Source organism: Lycorma delicatula, chromosome 3 (assembly GCF_047948215.1).
Source record: "Lycorma delicatula isolate Av1 chromosome 3, ASM4794821v1, whole genome shotgun sequence".
Taxonomy (NCBI): domain Eukaryota; kingdom Metazoa; phylum Arthropoda; class Insecta; order Hemiptera; family Fulgoridae; genus Lycorma; species Lycorma delicatula.
In genome coordinates this window covers 39,365,011-39,387,491 of record NC_134457.1, presented here as the reverse complement: position 1 = coordinate 39,387,491, position 22,481 = coordinate 39,365,011, and the positions used below count along the sequence as shown (strand labels likewise).

General features: G+C 32.0%; 1 protein-coding gene across 2 annotated transcripts in view; it reads right to left on the bottom strand.

The window, feature by feature from the left end:
• DIP-delta (Dpr-interacting protein delta) overlaps positions 1 to 22,481 on the bottom strand; it is a 1,030,723-nt gene that overhangs the window by 279,089 nt on the left and 729,153 nt on the right. For both annotated transcript variants that reach the window (XM_075358853.1, XM_075358852.1), the window contains exon 3: positions 19,358 to 19,565. In XM_075358853.1, coding sequence (XP_075214968.1) covers positions 19,358 to 19,565 — 208 coding nt within the window. The remainder of the gene's footprint in view (positions 1 to 19,357; positions 19,566 to 22,481) is intronic.

Sequence of the window (22,481 nt, the reverse complement as noted above, 5' to 3'; positions counted from 1 at the left end):
GTTTGCGATACTGAAATCTCTCTCACTGTGGTGTAGAGAGCTGACCTTGAATTTTCAGGAAACGAATCACTCAACACAGAAATTGTGAACCGATGATTTTCTCGAATTACCTCATCCACTCGCTCAACGAGATAATCGGTTGACAATCGCTTCCATCCCTGACCGCCTGCATCATGAACATCTGTAAGTCCTGCTTTAAAGTTCCTGCACCATTGTCGCACTTTGCGTTTCACTCGTTGAAGTTTCACCGTACATTAATTATTAATGTGTACGGTGTACACATTACTGGGAATATTGATAACGTATGTACGTTTTGACGTCGGTCATGCATGAGGGAGCATGGTGGTCTACACCTGATGATTTGCACCCAGCCAGAGACAATATCTATCAGAGGGAAGTGACAGAATTAACGGTCTCGAAGCAGCGTATTTGGCGGAATTGGCAGTGTTTCAGTAAGGCTTCGTTACTGCCTATTTTCATCTTATATCTTAAGACTTCTCCTTTAGATAAAATAATTCCCCTAAGAAATGTGTTTATTCATTTTTATTAATACACGGCACAAATTCCTAATCATACACACACACACACAGAAAGAGATGGTGAGTGAGAGAGAGAGAGAGAGGGATTGAGAGAGAATAACACTAAGAAAAGACCCAGACGCACCACGGCGCTCTCTAGCGAGCGTACGTGGTAGAGGCGAGGCATAATGACAAAGACCCGCACTTTGGGGTTAGGCCCAGGAACGACATAGTCGATCTTGTCCACCTCATTTCAAAGGTTAGAGGCAGGCAAAAATAAAAGATCCAAACTGCCAAGTTTACCTCTCGAACCGGACGTACTGCTCGCGGACGGGAAGGCCCATTTGAGTTAAAAGGACAGCTCCTGAGCTGTACTAAGCTTAATTCTGCGGTATCCAGCTCAGGTAGTAGGAGAAAAAAAATAGGTCATACTAGACTTACTTTGACCTACATGCTAGTAGTAGAACAGCGGCCATCAAGTGAAATCTGTGAAAAACATAATAGAAGAGTGCACGTTGTATAGAGACTTCAGAATGAGGCTCAAACTAACCGGTAAGTTAGCTTTCAATTTATCATACAATGATAAAAAAGAATAGAAAATGATAAAGTTTCTAAGGACAAATGGTATGTTACAACGACTATGATTCATTCATTATCATGAATACTTCTTGAAGTCACCTTTATCTGAGTTTTGTGCTTTCTCTTGTTTTGTATTTTAGTGTAGTTGACGAATTTTTTTGTGGTTTTAATAGCTGCGGGCCCTTTATACCCGCTTTGATTATTTGACGAAATTTCTGCAGAAATGGGATTGTACATTTTAAGTGACAAGGGCGTTGTCACTACCGTGTACATTCACCATTGTCATGAAATCCTTTCCCGGGGTTATTTTTCTCCCGACAAGTCTGTATTTCCGGATGATCTGCGTGACAAGACTTGCCTTTTTACCGAGTTTCTTTCTTGAAGGAGGGAATGTGTTTAGTTTCTCATAAGGGCCGATGACCAGAGTAGACGATTCTCACTATATTCAACAAAAAAACTTAAGTCATAACACAAACATCAAATATGATGACATCATAATTGAAGCGTACATAACCAAAATTCATCATTTCTGTACAATATATTATAATAGAAGGATTTTTAGCTTTGTTAGCTTAATGCCTTTAATAGTATAATTTTTCAGTCAATGTGATAACCGTAGTGAACAGTGAAGTTTCTTAATGCTTTGTAAATGATTTGAACAGTTTTTGTTTCGTATGTGGTGAGTTCACTATAAAATCACAAAGAAAAACATTTCGCTTTTGATTAAAACAGCTTTGTACTTGGAGGAAAATTTGTGACCAAGATAAGATATGTAGTAATCTTGGGATCGAATTAATGGTCTTACTAAAAGGCCTTACCATTTGGTATTCCTCTGGTTTTGAATGACCAAAAGATCACTTAACCGATTTTTCTTTTTAAATAATTTTCTGGAATCTTTAAGTAGACTAAACGCACTGTACTATCCTTCATCGTTATCCGCGCTTACATCTGTATTTCAGGTTTCACGAAAACAGTGATGAAGAAGCGAATATTATGGAAGAAGACAATGATGATGATTCACACTTTGAATTGTAATCCATTGAACAATTCAACACTTGTTGATACAAGTGAAATTTATGACTCTGTAAAAGATTTAAACTTACCCCAAAATATAACTGAACATTTAGGCTCACGATTTTAAGATTGGAATTTACGTAAAGAAAATCAAAATCAAATATAGATATGATAGACAAAAATCTTTGCCTATCAAACCCGACAGAAAGATTTTGTCAAAACTTTGCTGAAGAAAATACCTTACTTTAGTGTAATAGTATTGGTGAACATATGTTATAATAAGGAGAAGTTCATGAACCTGAGGAGTGACACCTTTTCATTTTTTCCTCCAAGTATAACATAAAAGCAGTTCTTCTTCCCAACAATAAAAAATATCCTTTTATATATATCGATCTGTTATAAAATTACTATGAAAGAAACGTTTCCGTAACAAAAAATGATATTGAAAATAAGTTATAAAAAGCAGTGTTGGAAAGTCTGAGTAGATTTAAATGTAAAGCTTTTCTGTTAGGCATACAGTCAGGGTAAGCAAAATACTGTTGTTTTATTTATGAACAGGACATTTTATTCATGAGCCCCTAGTTAAATCAGAAAAAATATTTTTATCATCCCTTCATATCAAACTGCGAATAATAATAAATTTTATAAAAGTTATGAAGACGGACAGTCAAGGATTCTTGACTGCAGAAGTAAAAATAAGCACAGGCCAAAATTAACTGAACCAAAAATTAAAGACGGAATATTTATTGGCCTATAAAGGAGAGAAATGAAAAGGTCAAAGGTGAAAAAGTTTAACTCTATGTTAACCGATGCAGAACTTACTGCTTGGACAGTGTTAGTCAGCTGAGAAAATTTTCTAGATGTCTATAAATTACAAACTTATCACGATATTTTAGATAAACTAGTAAATTTATACGGAGGTATGGGATGTAATATGCGACTTAAAGTCCATTTCACATCTGGATTTCTTTTCGCCAAACCTTGCGGTTGAAGGTTATATACATGGTGAAAGTTTCCACCAACATATTTCTGTGTCGGAATCTACTCAAAAGACAAAACCATGCAAAGAAATGTATCACACTTAATGAAATATTAAAAATGTTCTATTTTATATGTCAGTGATTATTATTAATTATAATTATCTTTAATTCAGTTACTGAAGGACTTAAAAACTGTAAATGTAAAATTTTCAAACTTAATTATTATGACAAATTTTATTAAAATATCTAAATTCATTCTTACGATTTACAATTTTATTTAAAAAAACAAAATACAGGAAAGAGGAAAAGTGAAGTGAGATGGGGATCTACATGATCATTTTCTATTTTATTTTGGTGTCCTGAATCAGTCCTGTAAGTTTTGTCCAGACTTTTCAGAAAATTCTGTATATAATCAACTAGATATAGATAAATAAATTTCATATAAATAAACTGTAATAAGAACATATAATATGTTAAATGTGTTTTTCTTTTTTAGAATATTTTATACAACCCTGTTTCAGAAACAAATAGTACTGCATTTAGCTAACCATAATGTTCATGTCAGTCTAATTGTCGGTATATGTTTGTAGTGGCGGGTGATAAAAGAGAGAGAGTAATTGAGAGAGATAGTTTATTATTTTAATGGAACACTGCTATTTCATCAATAGTTAACCCTGCAGATGGCCTACGGTCTTGATTACAAACGTACTGTTTAATTGTATAAATTGCTTCAAATTTGTAACTATTATGAGATATATGTTATTGTTTAGGTAAATATGTTTTTATTACCACTACCACCTCCAATCATTATTAATACTAACATCTAATTATTTTATTACCATAACTCAATTTTTTTTTTTAACGGTAAAAAATATAAAATTTCGTTCACAACGAAATTTCCATGCTATATTCGTGTCATGTCATCCCTTTATAATAATAATTGCCATGACATTTTATTACCAATATTCCGTTTTACAATAGGTTATTTGTAAAACAAAAAAATACAAAATAAAATTCACAACATTTAATAAGCAAATATTCTACAGCTTAATATAAAATTGTCAGCCGGAAAGTGTGTGTTAAGCTTATCTTAACACACAGCTTATCTAAGCTTATCTTAGTTTTATCTTAATAAAACTAAGATAGTGGAATAATAATAGAGAAAGAAAAAATCCCTTTCGGCACGACGGAAGGCGGAGGTAGATTTCGCCGGTGCTAAGTAAGGGATAAAAGCCGGCCTCTGTGGAGCGAGTGGTAGCGTCTCAGCCTTTCACCCAGAGGTCCCGGGTTCGAATCCCGGTCAGGCATGGCATTTTCACACACGCTACAAATCATTCATCTCATCCTCTGAAGTAATGCTTAACTGTGGACTCGGAGGTAAAAAAAAAAAAAGTAAGGGATCAAAAGACTTCCACCTTAAAGTTAAGAAAAACTTCAAATTCACTTAATCGTTGTGTGAGAAAAAAAGTTTCTCATGTTTAGCAAACAAGACCGATCTTCTTACAATTCCAGCAATATTTTGGTCATCCCTTGCCTTAAGGGTTGGTCATATCAAAAATTATTTCAGACAAAAGTTTCAGGTTTAGAAGACTAACTTTAAACCGAATCGATACTGTACCTCTTAAGGGAGGTATGATTTTTTTTTCTTCGAATCCCCATTGCTTCCACCCCATGGGTCAATAGTTAGTGATATCAAAAACTTTACTTGTATAAGTTTTAGGTCCTTATCCATAGAATAGTAGGAACTTTAAATGAATTCGATATTTTACCTAATAAGAAAGTTGTAGCGACTTTTTATTTCCGGAAAAGCCCCACATGGTCCGATTTTGCCCATTAAAGAACTCGACTGAGATTTTGGGTCGTTATATTTTATGTACCAATTTGAAAGAATTACGGTAGTTATCTTGTCTACAAGAAAGTTAAATATATATATATATATATATATATATATATATACACACACACACACACACACACACACACACACATACACACACACACACACACACACACACACATACACACACACACACACACACACACACACACACACACACACACACACACGAGTAAAGGTACATAAAAACTTTTGAATTGACGGTGGTTTTGGGATCTGGGGCATGTTAAACGCGAAGATACGTCGAAAATTTCCGAAGTCGAATCAAAGTACCCATTAAGTAGGTAGCTTTCTTATGAAATCTACTGAACAGCACTAAAAAAAAATAATTCCTATATTACTTCAAATACTATAATGCTATAATAATCATAGCAAGAATAACTCCCTTTTAATACAAAAAAGGATCAAATTTATTATAAACACAATGCAATTTAAAAAAACAAGAACAAACAAAATTAGAATAAATATTATAAACATGATATGTTGTAAAGGTAAATTTCCTTAACAAGCATTCATGTTTAGCATAATTCATTACTACAACATAATTTTAACTAGTAACTTAGTGCATAAAAAGTTAAGAAATTACATTTAGTTTTATTTTCATTTACAATTTACCTTTTTTAATTTTACAATATTTCCGTTTTAGACGACTGCGCAGAAAGGAGTGTAATGTAATTAGGATGTACGAGAGAGTATGTTTGTTCCACAGTAGCAGCTCAACAGTTGAACCGATTAGATGTATAACCACGCAGGCCTCCGTAGAGCGAGCGCTAGCGTCTCGGCCTTTCATTCGAAGGTCCCCGGTCAGGCAAGGCACTTTTACACACGCTACAAATCATTCATCTCATCCTTCGAAGCAATACCTAACGGTGGTCCAAGAGGTTAAATAAAAAAAAAAAAAAAAAAAAAGATGTATCACCGCGCTTAGGCTATATAAATATACGCTTTATATGTGTTTAAATAAATTTAAAAAAATTGAAAACAGGTATATATGAGTGTACACAAAATTGTCACTCGCTCATTTTTTAGCTATCATATATTAAAAAGCAACTTTTTTTTCAATCTGTGTTTTTTAAAAATATTTATCTCTTGGTAAACAATATCTTCAAAAAATTCAAGTTCATCCACCTTATTTCAAACAACCGGAAGTCGTTCAGAAAGCTATATGAAACATTGACATCGATATTGAAGCTAAAAAGTTTGAGTATTGCTACACTACTATACATAACATTATAATAATTTCCAGTTGAACCCCTAAGCAATTAATTATTGAACTCCCAAACTACCTCCCATCTATAATGTCACGAATCTCTTCACTATTCTGCAGGTTCTCCCAGTCCTTTCCGTTAAAAAAGTCTATAAATGAATCACTTAACAGCTCGATTGTTCTTAACCAACGACGCCTCCACTCAGTGAGGACATGGTATCGAGCAAAGTAATAAAAAATATCATCTTTCACTTCTTAATTAAATATGGAGTAGCGCAAATTTTTATCTCCGACCCAAGGCTTTCAATTATGATCGATTTGCCCACAACTTGCTTTCATAATCTATTTAGTTGACAATTTATTTATCTGCATGAAGTAAGTTTTCCTCCCGGATCATATTCATTAATTTATGATACAATAAAATCTCAAAATCAGATCTCCCGTATACTTACCGTTCATTCTTCCCAACAAACACTCCGTCTCGCCTCTCCAATTTGCTACGTTATTTAAAGATAAATTTACATTACCGCCAAATTTTAAACCTAACAGCAACCACTCTGTAAACCAGAAGTTATTGATTGCTCTTTATTATGTTTAATGCAATAAATTTTAAATACCTATTCTCACTTATTTTCAGCACTTTAAGTATATAGCCAAAATAAATTTTCAACATAAAATCATGTAAAAAAGACTCTCCAATTGCTGAAAGGAAATACAAGTATAATTGTGGATATTATTAAGTAACGCAAATACTCTCTTTTAAGAAAAGCGCTGCAACTTCTCCAGAAGTCAATCACACACCACTTAAATCCCCCAGACCTGCGCAGTATAACAAACAACAGGTTTTAACAGCGTTATTTATCCACCTCATTACTACCCTAATGATTTATATATTTGCTGTAATATGTTTGGTCCAAGTTCATGGTATAAGGATAATCAGATGAAAACTAGTACATCCAAAATCAAAAAAATTATTTGGAGCCGCTCCTTAAAGTGTATTCTTTAAACATCCTCTTTTCCACGTAAAATTCCGTCAGATTTTACAAGATTTCTTTCATCAGTTTTTTATATTTATTTTAAAAGAATAAAATTTTTTAAATTCGGCAAAGGGTTTCATTATGTTCTCGTATTTTTCCTTTAAAATCTTAAATACGCATTAGAGCTTTTAAATGTTAATGACAAAATTGTGCAATATTTAGAGTACAATTTCAAAAGGTTACAAAGTTGAGCAAAGAAATTCGGGTGTTATTTAGTCCTCTTAATCAAATCATGTGATTACCATAAAAATTATTCAGTATTAAAACTATAATTTAAGAAAATAATTAAAATTCTTAGAAAAAAAATAATTTGATTCCCTTGGTTAACAGGTACTTCACACAAAATTTTCAATAACAACTACACCTTGAAAAATAATAAAGTATCATTACAAAGGAAAGAAAAATTCTTAAGACGAGAACTCATGGTAAATGCTTTTTTTCAAAAGTTTCGATGTTTTGAACAATAATTCTAAATACAGATTGATTTTTTATTTATGATATACAGTTTATCATTTTTGAAATGAATCAACGTAATACAAATGTGAGCTTCTGCTGGACACCCAGCCATATTGAAATTTCAGGCGAGAGCGCTGATTGAGTGGCAAAAGAAGCTACCCCCTTTTTTATATAATGTTATCAGCTTCCTTTCACTAATGGAGTTGTTTTAAACGCTCTTCTCTGTTCTAAAGTTCGTGATGTGTGGCAGAATGAACGAAATGCTAACATCAATAATAAACTTTATCCAGTTATGGACTCTGTAGCACCCTGACGCTCTTCATGTAGGAGTAACTTCGTGAAGAGGTTTTATTTTGGCGTTTGCGAATAGGGCACACTAGGCTGACTCATGGATATCTGACGCCTTAGGCGGATGCAATCGTTTGTGTTTGCTGCGACTGCCACCTAACGGTACGCCACATAGCTAGTGGATTGTGTATGATGAGATTTGGAACTAGCATACAAATTTTATTAGGCAACAATTTGACTAGCCTATTGAGTGTCTTACGATTTCTTAAGGCCGTACATCTGGATTCAAAAATTTGATTATTCATACAAACGTCGTCTATTTATGGCATTTAGCGTACACTAGATGTGTTTATATATTTTTTATTATATAAATATCGTTTGGGTGCTAATGACATGTTTCGTTGCAAATTCCTTTTTGCTCTCAGGAAAAAAAATCGATTTTTAATTTTGAAAATTAACCTTAAAATAAATTGTTATTTTAACTGTGTGTCTCATTTAGCTTCCTTGTTGTTTAGGGCAAAAACTTAATTTATTGCAATAGCTGTTTATTAATTCTGGCCAAATGTGGGGTACATATAGCCAACAATTTTTACCACATTTCAAATTTTTTAGTAAACAGGTTTTCTCTCCATCATTTGTTTATAGTCGTATCAATGATAGCAGTCATTAGTAGTGACTTAAATAAAAGTAAGTGATCATAAATAATTAGACAATAAACACCAAACATTGGATAAAATGTATTGGAACATAACCACTAGACTATTTTCATTGCGCACACAGTATTCCGTAAGGGATCTCACATAAGCAAAACCGCTAAATTAAGTTCTTCATCCCAGAGACACAAAGAAACCACAACAGTCTCTAGATGTATTTCTTCCGATTGAGTAAACCCTTCACAACTGAACCCAGGTTTAATTGTCGTCGAATAGACCCAAATATTGGACAATCTATAAGTGGTTTAAGGATCATTTATTTACATTGCACGCCTCACAGTACTGCTGAGGAAAGCCAAATAGATGTGGGTTAGCTTTATGTGCACCATTCTCAACTGAGTTAGGATGGCTTGGTCTCTTTTGTTATTTGAGACGAAAGATTTCTGGAAGACGTTCTCGCAAATGCCGTGTAAGGCCGTGCAAGAACTCAGCAGCCAGAACTTATTCGACTGAATACAAGTACACTCGTAGAGTCTTGTTATCAGAATATCTTGTTACCAGAAAGTATTATTTGACAGCCATACCCGTCAGCCGAGACAGAGCCGTAAATTTAAAATATGTTTTTAATTTAAGAAGGAAAACGGTTTTAAAACTAATGTTAAATATTGTCTATTCCTAAATCCGGTTCTTAAACCTTTTTTTTTGTCTTCAGTCATTTGACTGGTTTGATGCAGCTCTCCAAGATTCCCTATCTAGTGCTAGTCGTTTCATTTTAGTATACCCTCTACATCCTACATCCCCAACAATTTGTTTTACATATTCCAAACGTGGCCTGCCAACACAATTTTTCCCTTCTACCTGTCCTTCCAATATTAAAGCGACTATTCCAGGATGCCTTAGTATGTGGCCTATAAGTCTGTCTCTTCTTTTAACTATAATTTTCCAAATGCTTCTTTTCTTCATCTATTTGCCGCAATACCTCTTCATTTGTCACTTTATCCACCCATCTGATTTTTAACATTCTCCTATAGCACCACATTTCAAAAGCTTCAAATCTTTTCTTCTCAGATACTCCGATCGTCCAAGTTTCACTTCCATATAAAGCGACACTCCAAACATACACTTTCAAAAATCTTTTCCTGCATTTAAATTAATTTTTGATGTAAACAAATTATATTTCTTACTGAAGGCTCGTTTAGCTTGTGCTATTCGGCATTTTATATCGCTCCTGCTTCGTCCATCTTTAGTAATTCTACTTCCCAAATAACAAAATTCTTCTACCTCCATAATATTTTCTCCTCCTATTTTCACACTCAGTGGTCCATCTTTGTTATTTCTACTACATTTCTATACTTTCGTTTTGTTCTTGTTTATTTTCATGTTGTAGTTGTTGCGTAGGACTTCGATCATGCCATTCATTGTTCCTTCTAAATCCTTTTTACTCTCAGCTAGAATTACTATATCATCAGCAAATCATAGCATTTTTATCTTTTCACCTTGTACTGTTACTCCGAATCTAAATTGTTCTTTAACATCATTAACTGCTAGTTCCATGTAAAGATTAAGAGGTAACGGAGATAGGAAACATCCTTGTCGGAATCCCTTTCTTATTATGGCTTCTTTCTTATGTTCTTCAATTGTTACTGTTGCTGTTTGGTTCCTGTACATGTTAGCAATTGTTCTTCTATCTCTGTATTTGAACTCTAATTTTTTTAAAATGCTGAACATTTTATTCCAGTCTACGTTATCGAATGACTTTTCTAGGTCTATAAACGCCAAGTATGTTGGTTTGTTTTTCTTTAATCTCCCTTCTACTGTTAATCTGAGGCCTAAAATTGCTTCCCTTGTCCCTATACTTTTCCTGAAACCAAATTGGTCTTCTCCTAACACTTCTTCCACTCTCCTCTCAATTCTTCTGTATAAAATTCTAGTTAAAATTTTTGATGCATGACTAGTTAAACTAATTGTTCTTATTCTTCACATTTATCTGCCCCTGCTTTCTTTGGTATGATGACTATAACACTTTTTTTTAAGTCTGACGGAAATTCCCCTTTTTCATAAATATTACACACCAGTTTGTATAATCTATCAATCGCTTCCTCACCTGCCCTGCGCAGTAATTCTGCAGTAATTAAAACCTTAGAATTTTAAATAACTTAAATACTTTCATCGAAATAAATCTCATTTTTCTACGAAATTAAGTTTTTATACAAAAATCAAAATCTGCAATAACTATCTCCCCTGTTTTTAATATTACCAATAATTGAGTGCCAATAATACCCATATATATAAATATATTTTAGCCATATTTAAGTATGTTGAGACAGTTCCGTATTTATCAAACAATATACAGGTCAACAAACATACGTGCTTATACCTGAAAAAAAAAATTTTCTGTTAATTTATTTGCATTCTCTCTTGAAATATAAGGTGGTCTTGAAACGTCAATATATATGAAACAAATGAAATCCAAAATTTTGGCCGATTCCTATACTTTTCATTTATAGCTACGCTGCTGTAGCCACAAAGTAATAAAAAGTGAAGATTTTTTCAAAAGAATAATTAATAAATAAAATATTATTTTCAAAATTTATTTGTATACTAAAAATATTTATTGTATATTTATATGAAATAACTAAAAATTTCTTAATAAAGTCATGAAACCCAAAACGGATCCCGATCCTAGTCTTGTAATTTTCTGGTTACAGGATAGTGACGATGCAAACTTTACTCAGACTATATTGAACTAGGTCAAAACGTATATATCACATCACTCGTTGTCCTTTCATCTCTTTCATTATTTTAGTAGGAGTAAAACAAGTTTTCACAAAACTGGAAATTATTTAGTATGAAACATTACTTAGTCGGTCGGTCTGATTCTGAATGCCAGAATGTTTATTTTCCCGATGATGCTGTCCAAATAATCGACCGTTTTTCATTTAGTATCCACATCTTATGAAATAGGAAAAGTACCTAGGAAAACTAATCGTAATTTTCCATCACACGATAAAATTATTTTACGATATTTATAAGTTACTTTTACATTTTCTCAGAAAGTCATTTCGGAAAGTTTCTTTACAAACTGAACTTCAGCTCAGAGTTGTTCATAAGGCTACAAAAAAAAGTAAAATTTCCCTCTTATTAAAATCGATTTATAAGAACTTGGAGAACCCGATTTTAACTGGTAACTTCAATACTGTAGATCAGTGATTCTTAATCGGGAGTGCCCGCACCCCTCGCGGTGCAGGAAGGTATTTATGGTGGTGCGGGTGCAGCCTCTAACATTAAACATATATTATTTTTGCGATATTTAAAAACTACGTATTTGAATTTTTGATGACATTAACTAATTGTTTTTTTGTTTAAAAACGGTTAGTTAGATTTGGCTGCGTCCGCTCCCACTCCCTTACTTGCTACCTGAGTCTATTATTGTTTCTGCGTCATCGCCAGTTTGTTGAAAAATCTCTTGAGACGGACACGTGTACGCATTTAAATATCCGATTATTTACATTCCTTACCTATTTAATACATTCGTATTGATCAGTGATTCAAGCCCAAATAGGATACGTCGATAATACAAATGTAAGAATTTTTCTCACTAATTTAAAATAATACACCCGAGCCTCGTATAACACGGTTATATGGTTCCACCAAAATGTCGTGTAATACAAATCCGTGTTATACAAGGTTTAAAGTTCATACAAAATTTGAGTTTACGTTCCAGAAAAAAAACTGAAATGTTTCTAAATAAACGAAATTAGTCGAGTCAAATTAAACATTAACATAGAAATAATTCCACCGGAGCTGAATTTTGGCAAATCAGTTAAGTTCGTCATTGTGAATAAATCTCTAATAAATAAAACATCAAAAATTTACATCGATGCGATATATAGGGAAAAAAATATTTACGATAAAAGGATAAAAACACTGATTTTTCGAAATGTATTTTTCAATGGGGTGCGAAGACCGTTTTTCACATTCAAAGGGGTGCGGCTCACGTAAAAGGTTAAGAAACACTGCTTTTGATTGCTTAAACCTTTCATTTAAAATGTTGGTCGTGTTTTGGGCAATGTTTGCTTTTATTAAAAGAAGAGAGGTTACATCGTTCTGTACACTGTTAACAGCCAGAAAAATAGAATATGAAGTTCAGAAAATCCTTTAATTTATTATGAATGCCATATTGTTTTCCTAAAAAGTTGGTATGATTTATTCAATGGAGAGTACCCATTTTGTTAACAGATATATTAACTTGCAGAATGGTGTTCAGAAATTATTACAAATTTCGTAGACTTGATTGAAACTTGATGTTGGTTACAGCAAGTATGTTCACCCCACTTTGTAAATTCAACTATTTTTTCAATGACCGTGTAATTTATTGCAAACTATTCCCACCACATTTCTTTCACAAGTATTGTTTTTTACTTATGGGGTAATCTGAAAGATAATGTTTTCAAAAACGACTCGTACGTTTTGGATGTATTGATAGGAAATATTAATGATCTCCAGTCTCTAACATCAATGCATCATTTCTAAGGAATGTTGCATGCATAAACGCTCAAGGTAAATATTTTGACTATTTATTGTGACATATAAACGAAAAAAAATTAAAAATATAATTCGGGTAGTTTCCTCTAATGGATAATTAAATTACCGTTGTCGTTAAATAAATGTAGTCTGTTTTACAGGTGGACTGCAAAACTTTATGTACACCTATATAATAATGTTTAGTATTGAGCAATCACAACAAACTCATTAATACATATTGACCGACCTATTATTTTACAGACTGTAAAAATTACGCTAAATAACGTTAATTACATTAAGTGCATGCTCTTGTCGCGTTTTCTAATCGGTAATACAATTTCATGAAGATAAATTGTGTAACAACTAAGAATTTCATTTTACGAGTTTTGTAAAATGTAACATTTAGCAAAATATTTTAACAACAGCAATATTGGCATAAGATTATTGTTTTGTAGAAATAATGTCACGATTAAGATTTAAAGGGCGAATAATGCGATCAAACTATTAAGTGTTTTACGTCTTCCCTTTTTAACAAAATTTTCCAACTTGCACTATAATTCTTTTATTGCTTAAGTTTATTCTATTTGTATTTCAACTGATTTCCAAAGAAAAAGCAACAACTTTGTTCAGATTAGAGCTAATTTCGATAAATAATCTATTATTTAGTATTCTTTGCGGGAAAAAAATTACAGTCTCACCCGATGAATGAATGAATGTATATGTATAGTTTTAAAAAAAAAGTAAATGTTTTTCGTTTAATACAAAAAAAAAAAATTAATTTAAAGTTTCTTCAGTCAAGAATATCACAAACATATAACACATAACATATAACACATATGTTATAACACATATAACATATAACACATATGTTACAACACATATAACATATAACACAATGTAGTAGTATAGTATATAACACAACAGTATAAATATAATAGGATAGTAAATAGATTAATAGTAAAGTAATATCATTCTTTTACACAAATGAACAAATGAATAACTCAAATTCTATTAAAAAAAATAATAATAAAATTTATTTTAATTAATTATTTTACACAGATGTATTAATAAATACATCACTCTTTGAGAACAGTTGAACGTGTTTAATTGACATGCTTATATCAGAATAATCACTGTAATACAGGATTATAACATTTGACTCAAAAATCAATAAAACACTTTACTTCAAATTATGAAATTTCGTTCTTCAAAACAAGCCCAAAATATGTTCGTTATATTTTAGGTAGATTTCATAAGAAAGCTACCTATTGTAATGGGTACCATGACTATACTTCCCAAAAATTTTGACCCATCTTCGCGTTTCACATTCGCCAGACCCCAAACCCACCGTCAGCTCAAAAATTTATATATATATATATATATATATATATATATATATATATATATACTAGCGGACCCGACAGACGTTGTCCTGACGCGGCATTATTCTGTAATAAATGCACACACATAAATATAAGTAACTTAATTAAGTTAAAATTAGCAGGAATGTGTTCTAAATTTCATTAAAATGACTATTAGTATGATATTATCAGTTTGTGATTGTTGTATTATTGTAATGGGTTTATTGAATAATTATGTGCAGTATGGTTAATATTTATTTTCACTAAATATTGAGATGTCTGATGAAAATTGAATTAAAAAATCGAAACGTCGTAAAATTAATAATTAGTGTAATTAATAAATTTTCATCCACATTACTACTAATTTTCACTTAACATCATTCTAAAAAAGTACCTCCTACATATTTTTTTTTTTTATTTAATAATTTTGATGTTTCATAACCATGTAACAGCTTAATTAATCAATTAATACAAAAATTAAAGCACTGTAAAAAAGCAACGTAGTTAAAATTTTAGTTGAAATTTTTATCATTTTTCACATTCTTTATTTTAACATCTATTTTACCAAATTTTAGATAATTGTAAATTAAAAATAATTTTAGAAAACTTTTTATAAAATTAATCAGCTAAAAAATTATAAATTCAATTTTTTAAATATACTTTAAACTATATAATAAGTAACTTATATTTTAATTCTATAAATGTTATAATTTATTTTACAAACTAAAATTTTTATTTTCAAAGAGCCGTTCAATACTTCATAAGTTGCATAGAATCAAATGAGAAGTGACAATTTAAATTTGTAGGTTAAGTTGATTGTTATTGAATGCACGTGTATACATCATTAAAATTCATGAAAAATCATGTAAAATACTCACTTCAATACTGCACCTTACAAATTTGCACAATGTACATTTTTTAATTAAACTTTAAAACGTTATTTCAATAAATAATAATATAATATAATATTCGCAATAAGCGCGCAATTCTAGCAGACTCGGCAATACTATTGCTAGATCTGAGTATACATACAGATTAAATGACAACAATTGAAAGTTTCATAAAACCTTAAAAAACTGAACATTAGCAATTTAACAAAATTTAACCTTTCACTTTATAAAAGTCAGAATGTAAACAAATCCAAATGGCAAAACAACAGCGCTACCTATCGGATTTAATTCACACCAATCTTTAATCACAGTATTCGGTGGAAAATAATTTTTTAACGAAAAGTGTTGTGGCTGCAAAATCATTAGAATTAATACTGAACATTAAGAAACTTACAAAACATTACGGAACCTTATAAAATTTCACCTTTAACTTTATAAAATTCAGAATGTAAATAAATCCAATTGTCAGAACAGCACTAGCTATCGGATTTAATTCAAACTATTCTCTAAATACGAATTTTAATGTAAGAACAACACTAAGCTACGACGCAAGTAACTGATATGCGAAAAAGCAACAAAATAAAAAAAAATTCCTAGAATCCGATCGCAGCACCAACTACCGGGTTTGACTGATAAACCAAAAATTAAAAAAAAACTTCTGAAACGCTATCACAGCTCTGCCTACCGGACCCACACGCTGCCTACCGGACCAAATTGTGAACCTTAACCATCCCAAGATCAACAACACATAAATAAATTAAAAAAACATTTTCACTTCAAAACTATACCTTACAAATTTGCACAATGTATATTTTTTAATTACACTTTAAAACGTTATTTCAATAAATAATAATATAATATTTCTCAGTAAGCTCACAATTCTAAACGCGATCGCAGTGCTGCCTACTTGTTACTTAATCAGTTGTGATTTTGTTTACATTGGCAACGGCCATACGGGCTCTTTGTGATTGGTCGTTGTGTTTGACAGCGGCCATCTTGCATTGATCTGATTGGTTTTCCTTTGTTTACATTTCCATCTGATTTATTAGCCTCTTATTCATTAAAAAACTGTTTTCTCGCGATTTTTTGTAACACAATAATAACACAAAATACGAAATATTTTTCTCAATTTGATCGCAGCACTAACTGTCGGGACAAACTAAAATTAAAACAGAATATTATTGAATATTCGATACTGCGATGGTAGTGCAGTTTGCCGGATCCAATGTAAAACATTCCAAAATCAACAACTACTTATAAATAAAAAATTAATTAAAAAACATTTTCCAGTGCACCAAATTGTGAATCTAAATCATTCTCGAATCCCCTTGAACACACACAAAATTTCATCAAAATCAGTCCAGCCGTTTAGGAGGAGTTCACTTTCACACACACGCACACAAGAAATATATATATAAAGATATATATTTAAATTTCTTGTGGACACGATAACTGCCGTAATTTTGCGCCAATAACTTTCAAATTGTTCCTTAAAATTCACTCGTCCCAAAATCTCGATCGAGTTCGTTAACGGCCAAAATCGGATCTCAGTGGTGAGAATGGGGGGGTTTTGAAAAATAAAATATCGTTATAATTTTTTTACTAAGTAAAAATCGAATTCGTTTAATGTTTCTACTATTCTTTTGATAAGAGCCTAAAACCTATCTAAATAAACTCTTCTGATATCATCAACGATTGGCCCAGGGGGTGGAAAAACGGGGTTTCGCAGACATAAAATCATACCTCCCTTAATAGGCACAGTATTGATTCGATTTAAAGTGGTCCTTAGTCTTCTGAACATTACCTGAAACTTTTGTGTAAAACAATTTTTGATATGACCAACTCTTATGACAAGGGATGACAAAAATTTTGCTGGAATTGTATGATGCGGCTTGTCGTATGCTACCAAGTGAAACTTTTTTCACATGGAACCATTGTCGTACTGAGTAAATTTGAAGTTTTTCTTAACCTTAAGGTGGAAATATTTTTTATACCCTACTTAGTACCGGTGAAATCTACCTCCGCCTCCCAGCGTGCCGAAAGGGATTTTTAAAACCACACATTATAGTATATGAATGGGCAAGTATTATAATTACTATTTATGTAACGTTATTATTGTTGCTTTTTTTTTAAATGTAATCAAGAAATATCCTAAAAACCAAATCGGATGCAAATAGGAACCATTTTGGTAGCAGAGTAATCGTAACTTTTTATACGTCAATTTGGGTTAGAGAAATTTCCACAAAACGATAAGAAATGTTTATTTTTTAACCGGATTCAAAAGAAGGTTTTCAATTTGACCAACACATATTTTTACCAACTATTCATGTACAGCACCAGTTCTTACAACACTGATTGGTACTGGACCTAATAAAACAGTATTGAGCAAAACGCTTTTCTATAAACTTCTTAATTAAAAACGTGATTTAGATTACTCGATAGCTGACATATTCTATGTAAATGAGTACGTCATTAATAAGCTGTTTCGTAATTTTTCTCCTCGATGCACTTTTACAACAGTCAACCGATGTGAAAATTCTTCAGTCTCTTCATCATAAATATGTTTATTAAGCAACGAAAAACGGTGTGATATTTGTTCTCGAATTTCATCTGAAAGCCGCTCGTGGATAACCATGTAGATATTTTTTTTTCCTACTGAGTTTTCTGCTCGTATACGATATCAGACTCTTGACTCCGAATCTTACACATTTTTCCCCTCTAATCATTAAGTCGTTTTGAACAAGTTTATTTTGTTTCAAAAGAACGAAAAAAATTCCACTGAAAAGAAAAAAATTAAGAAAGCGAATGCGTAATTTCTGCACTGACCCCAGACCTCTACTCACCACCGAAGCCTCCAGGTCCTCAAAGCAACGAAATACATGTACTTATTATGCCTGCCATCGCGGTGGAATCATGCGGACAACGGAAGGGGTCTCTGTTTTATCATCGACCCTAGCCGCTACATTCCTACCTCGAAAGAAGTTATAAGTCCGTATCCAAATATCGTTTAGTAATAAACATGATCTGCAGGTGACCAAAGAATCCAGTCCAGTAGTGACAGGTCGGATACTACATCATTGTTTCCAACAATGATTCCCGACCTAAATAATGTTTGTATTTGGAAACAGGTTGGGATCATTGCTATCAAAAATAATAACTTGTTCGATAAATACTCGGAGCCCCTTTAGCCAGCTATGCTTATTGTACTCATGTCCAGCTGTTACCGTTTTGGACGTGGAACGTAGACGATATGTTCCGGACTTAAGAATTATCTACCTCATGGAATTATTAAAGCATTTATTAGTAATAAAAAAAAAATCATTGGGCTAATCTTTTAATCATTCCTTAAGAAATTGAAACAAAATTAAGGATGGATTTCATAATTCTCCTAGATATTTCTAACAAATTTAATAGAAAGATTTAATTCAGGAGGGGAAATTAAAAATAGATTTTCTTGAAACCAACATCACCTTTTAAATCTTTCTTAAGATTAGTAAAAAATTTGTTTCAATCTCTTTCTTTCTATCTGCAGTTCAATAATACAGAAGTTCTGGAAATATTTAAACCAGCAGTGTCAAATCGGTGAGGTACTAGATTTACAAATGAATGATAAAGTCCACAAGGATTTTGTCATCATTATATCACTAATTTTCCATTTACCAGATCACTATAAAACTGAAATTTGATATCGTTAATTCTAAAGATGTGTAGAGAGAATAAGAAAAATTATTTTGGCAATCTCTAAGAAAAAATAAGGATTCTTATCTTAAAATTAATTATCTACACATACGAAGAAGTACTGCACATACTTCAATTAGTATTGTACATACGTGTTGCGCGTGCGTGCGTAATTATGTACGTAAAATTAAAAATACCAGAAATTACACAGAAAAAATTTTGATACAAATATGTTAAATATAAAATAAAAAATGAAAATGTATTAGGTAACTGACCGACTACTTGAAGATATCCAACTTGACTAATCATTGGATTTGTATTAACTTGGCACATATAATAACCTCTATCTTCCTGTTGTACACCGCTGACATGTAATAACCAAGTTTTTTGGTTATCATGCGAAACACTAAACCGCGGCACTCTGGCGATAACGTGACGATGTATTGTGAGAATCATTTGACGATCGATGTGTATCCATGCCACCTGAATAACAAAAAGAATACAAAGAAAAAACATATTAAAAAGTATCAATCACTGTCTTTTACATATCAAAATACAATAATTAAACTGTCATACTGAATGAAATAACATATAGTTATATTCTATTTTGTTCACATTGAATGATATTTCCCTAGATTTGAAGAGAATATATATATATTCACATGTAAATAGCACAAAAATAGTCATTTATTAAATATAAACGGTTGATGTATGAAATTAAATACATACGTCCATTCAATACATACGTACAAAATTTCATGTAAATAGTCTACGAATGTTAAAGGTAAATTAAATGTTGGAAAACATTAATCCGAGCTTTCAGTTTCCTAAAAACTAATCAAAAATTAAGGTGAAATGAGCTTGAGACTGTGAAGAAATTAAAATTCTTGTAATCGAATAGATAAACAAATTTTATTACCATTAATTTTCGGATACTAGAATTTTTCAATTCAAGTTACTTTTTTATTTAAATAAATTTTCAAGTCTACGTGAATATATATCAAGCATCATATCAAAACTAAGTTGTTTAAGTAGATACAAATATAAATTTTTTTAATTTAAATTTGTTTAAAATACTATAAGGTATGTGATATTAATAAAAAAAAAACGAACTGTGCTAAAAATAATCTATAACCATCTTGTGAATTTTTTTATGGTGCTATTGATTTTCTGTATTCTTTATTTAATATTTGCTTTAATATGAAGAAAATCTGTATGGTTTGCTGTCTTCAATTTGTCAATATTTTGATTTGACAACCCATTTTTGAGTTCCTTATTTGCATCTAAGCTACTGCTTGATTATTTAACAATTATAAGATGTATGGAGTAATGAAATAATTAATTTTTTATTCAGTTAATTTATTAATACGTTTTAATTTCTCATTTATGTATTCTCCACTGTTGAATTACTTTTTTATCTGTTTACTCCATAAAATTACCAGTAAACAGAACTGTATTTAGGCAGTATTGTACAAGAAAAGAATGTGCAAAATTAATCAATAATGAATAACACATAGGTAAACAAAAGGTTAAACATGTTATATACAAATTTAAATAATAAGCACAAAATATTTACTACTTAATCAATAGGTAATTAGGTACCTCATAGAAAAAAATTCAGAACTGAGTTTATGAACATTTTATAAAAAAATAAATACTAAAGAAAACAATGGACAGGTCCAACTGCTTAAATATATAGCCATTGGATGTTGTGTAAATCCTAATCAAGATTGCATATGGATTCAGTTACTATTATTTTTACAAAAAAATCTAAAAAAAGAAAGAATTTATGCATATGTGAGTTCGGAAAAAGATTTCAACATCAACAAACTTCAGTAACCATTCTTTTTATTAATGAGGAAATTTACCCGTTACCTTACTTTACTGAATAAACTGTGTAACCTCTTATAAACTGTAGAAAGGAAATGACAAAAATTCCTTTTAAAAATTTCATTTCTTCCATTGGGGCAGTCCTGACCGATTTTTCTACCAACATGGCACTCATTAAGATGGCCAAGACGGAACGGACGGTTATACAGACACTGGGAACGAGGCGATAAATATTAGTGTCTCGCGTTGCAAAAGATTGGGCTTCACTTTCGCCGTCTCGGATTGTACCATACCGGATGTTGCCGTTGGTATAGTGACCGGACTTGCACCATTGAAGGTTCTCGTCTGAAAAAGAGAGGAGATGTACTGGGCAGATGCGGAGGCTTCGCTTGCCCTCAAATGGCAGGAGAGATAGAGCTGTCGACGAAGGACAGATGGTCGGACCCAAAGGCCATCCAGAGTTGAATAAACCATAAGCAAGGGGAATTATAGTAGGAGTCGACCCAGTTTCTTACCGGACAATGGTATTTCAAAGCATAACTGGGCGTGCGGGATTGATACTCTCTGCAGAGTGAGATTACTGCGGAGAGAAAGACACCGAAGAATACAACGTTTGTGGGCAATCAGTTTGTGGGCAGCATAGAGAATTCGGCGTAGTTTTCCCAAATAACATCATGGGGACTATGATGCGTATAGAAAGGACGTGGCACATAGTATCCTCGATAATGATGAACATTATCCGAACAAAGACGGAGGAAGAAGGGTAGGAGTAAATAATTTCCTCTGAATCTTACACAAATAAAACGAAAGTGCGAGGCCAACAAAAGTGCAGGGTGTTAAGTGAAACGTAACATACGGGATAATACCGTAAGGTGGACTCGGAATCCCATGTTGTAAAATGGGAATGGCTTTATTGCGAAGACCCACAAAAGAAGGTCTCATATTAATATAATGTGATTCAAAACCACATTATGCCTATAAAAATTTTCCTTCCTACTACAAAAAAAAAAAAAACACATTTCACTTTTGGACTGAGGTAAAGGACATTTATTTTATGACCTTAAATTTGCTATTCTTATATCAAATTCGCCGTTATTTTATCATTATTCCGCTCCTAAAAAACAAAAAATTCCTAGTAGATAAGTTCACAAAATAAAGGGACAAATTATAACCTAAGCGCTACTTGGAAATTACACCGATCTTCCTGGCGGAATGATAGCGTCTCTGTCTTTCAACCGGAGACGTTGAATTCGATTCCCAGTCAGGCAAGGCACTTTTTTAAAAAACTACAAAAATTGATTTATCCTAATCATCAAATCAGTAGCTGCTATAAGGTGGCAATCAGATTAGTCGTAATATAAGGGAGTTAATTGATGTTATGCTTTTTTTCCTTCAAAGTCCATAATTATACAAATTGAACACTTTTATTCACGTGGTTATTTAATTGTTAAAACAATAAAACACAGTTAGTAAACGAATTTTTATTACATTAGTAGCCTAATTTTACTTTTTTAAATGCCATACCAACTAGAAATTCTATGCCGTAACCTATAATAAAGTAATGAAAAA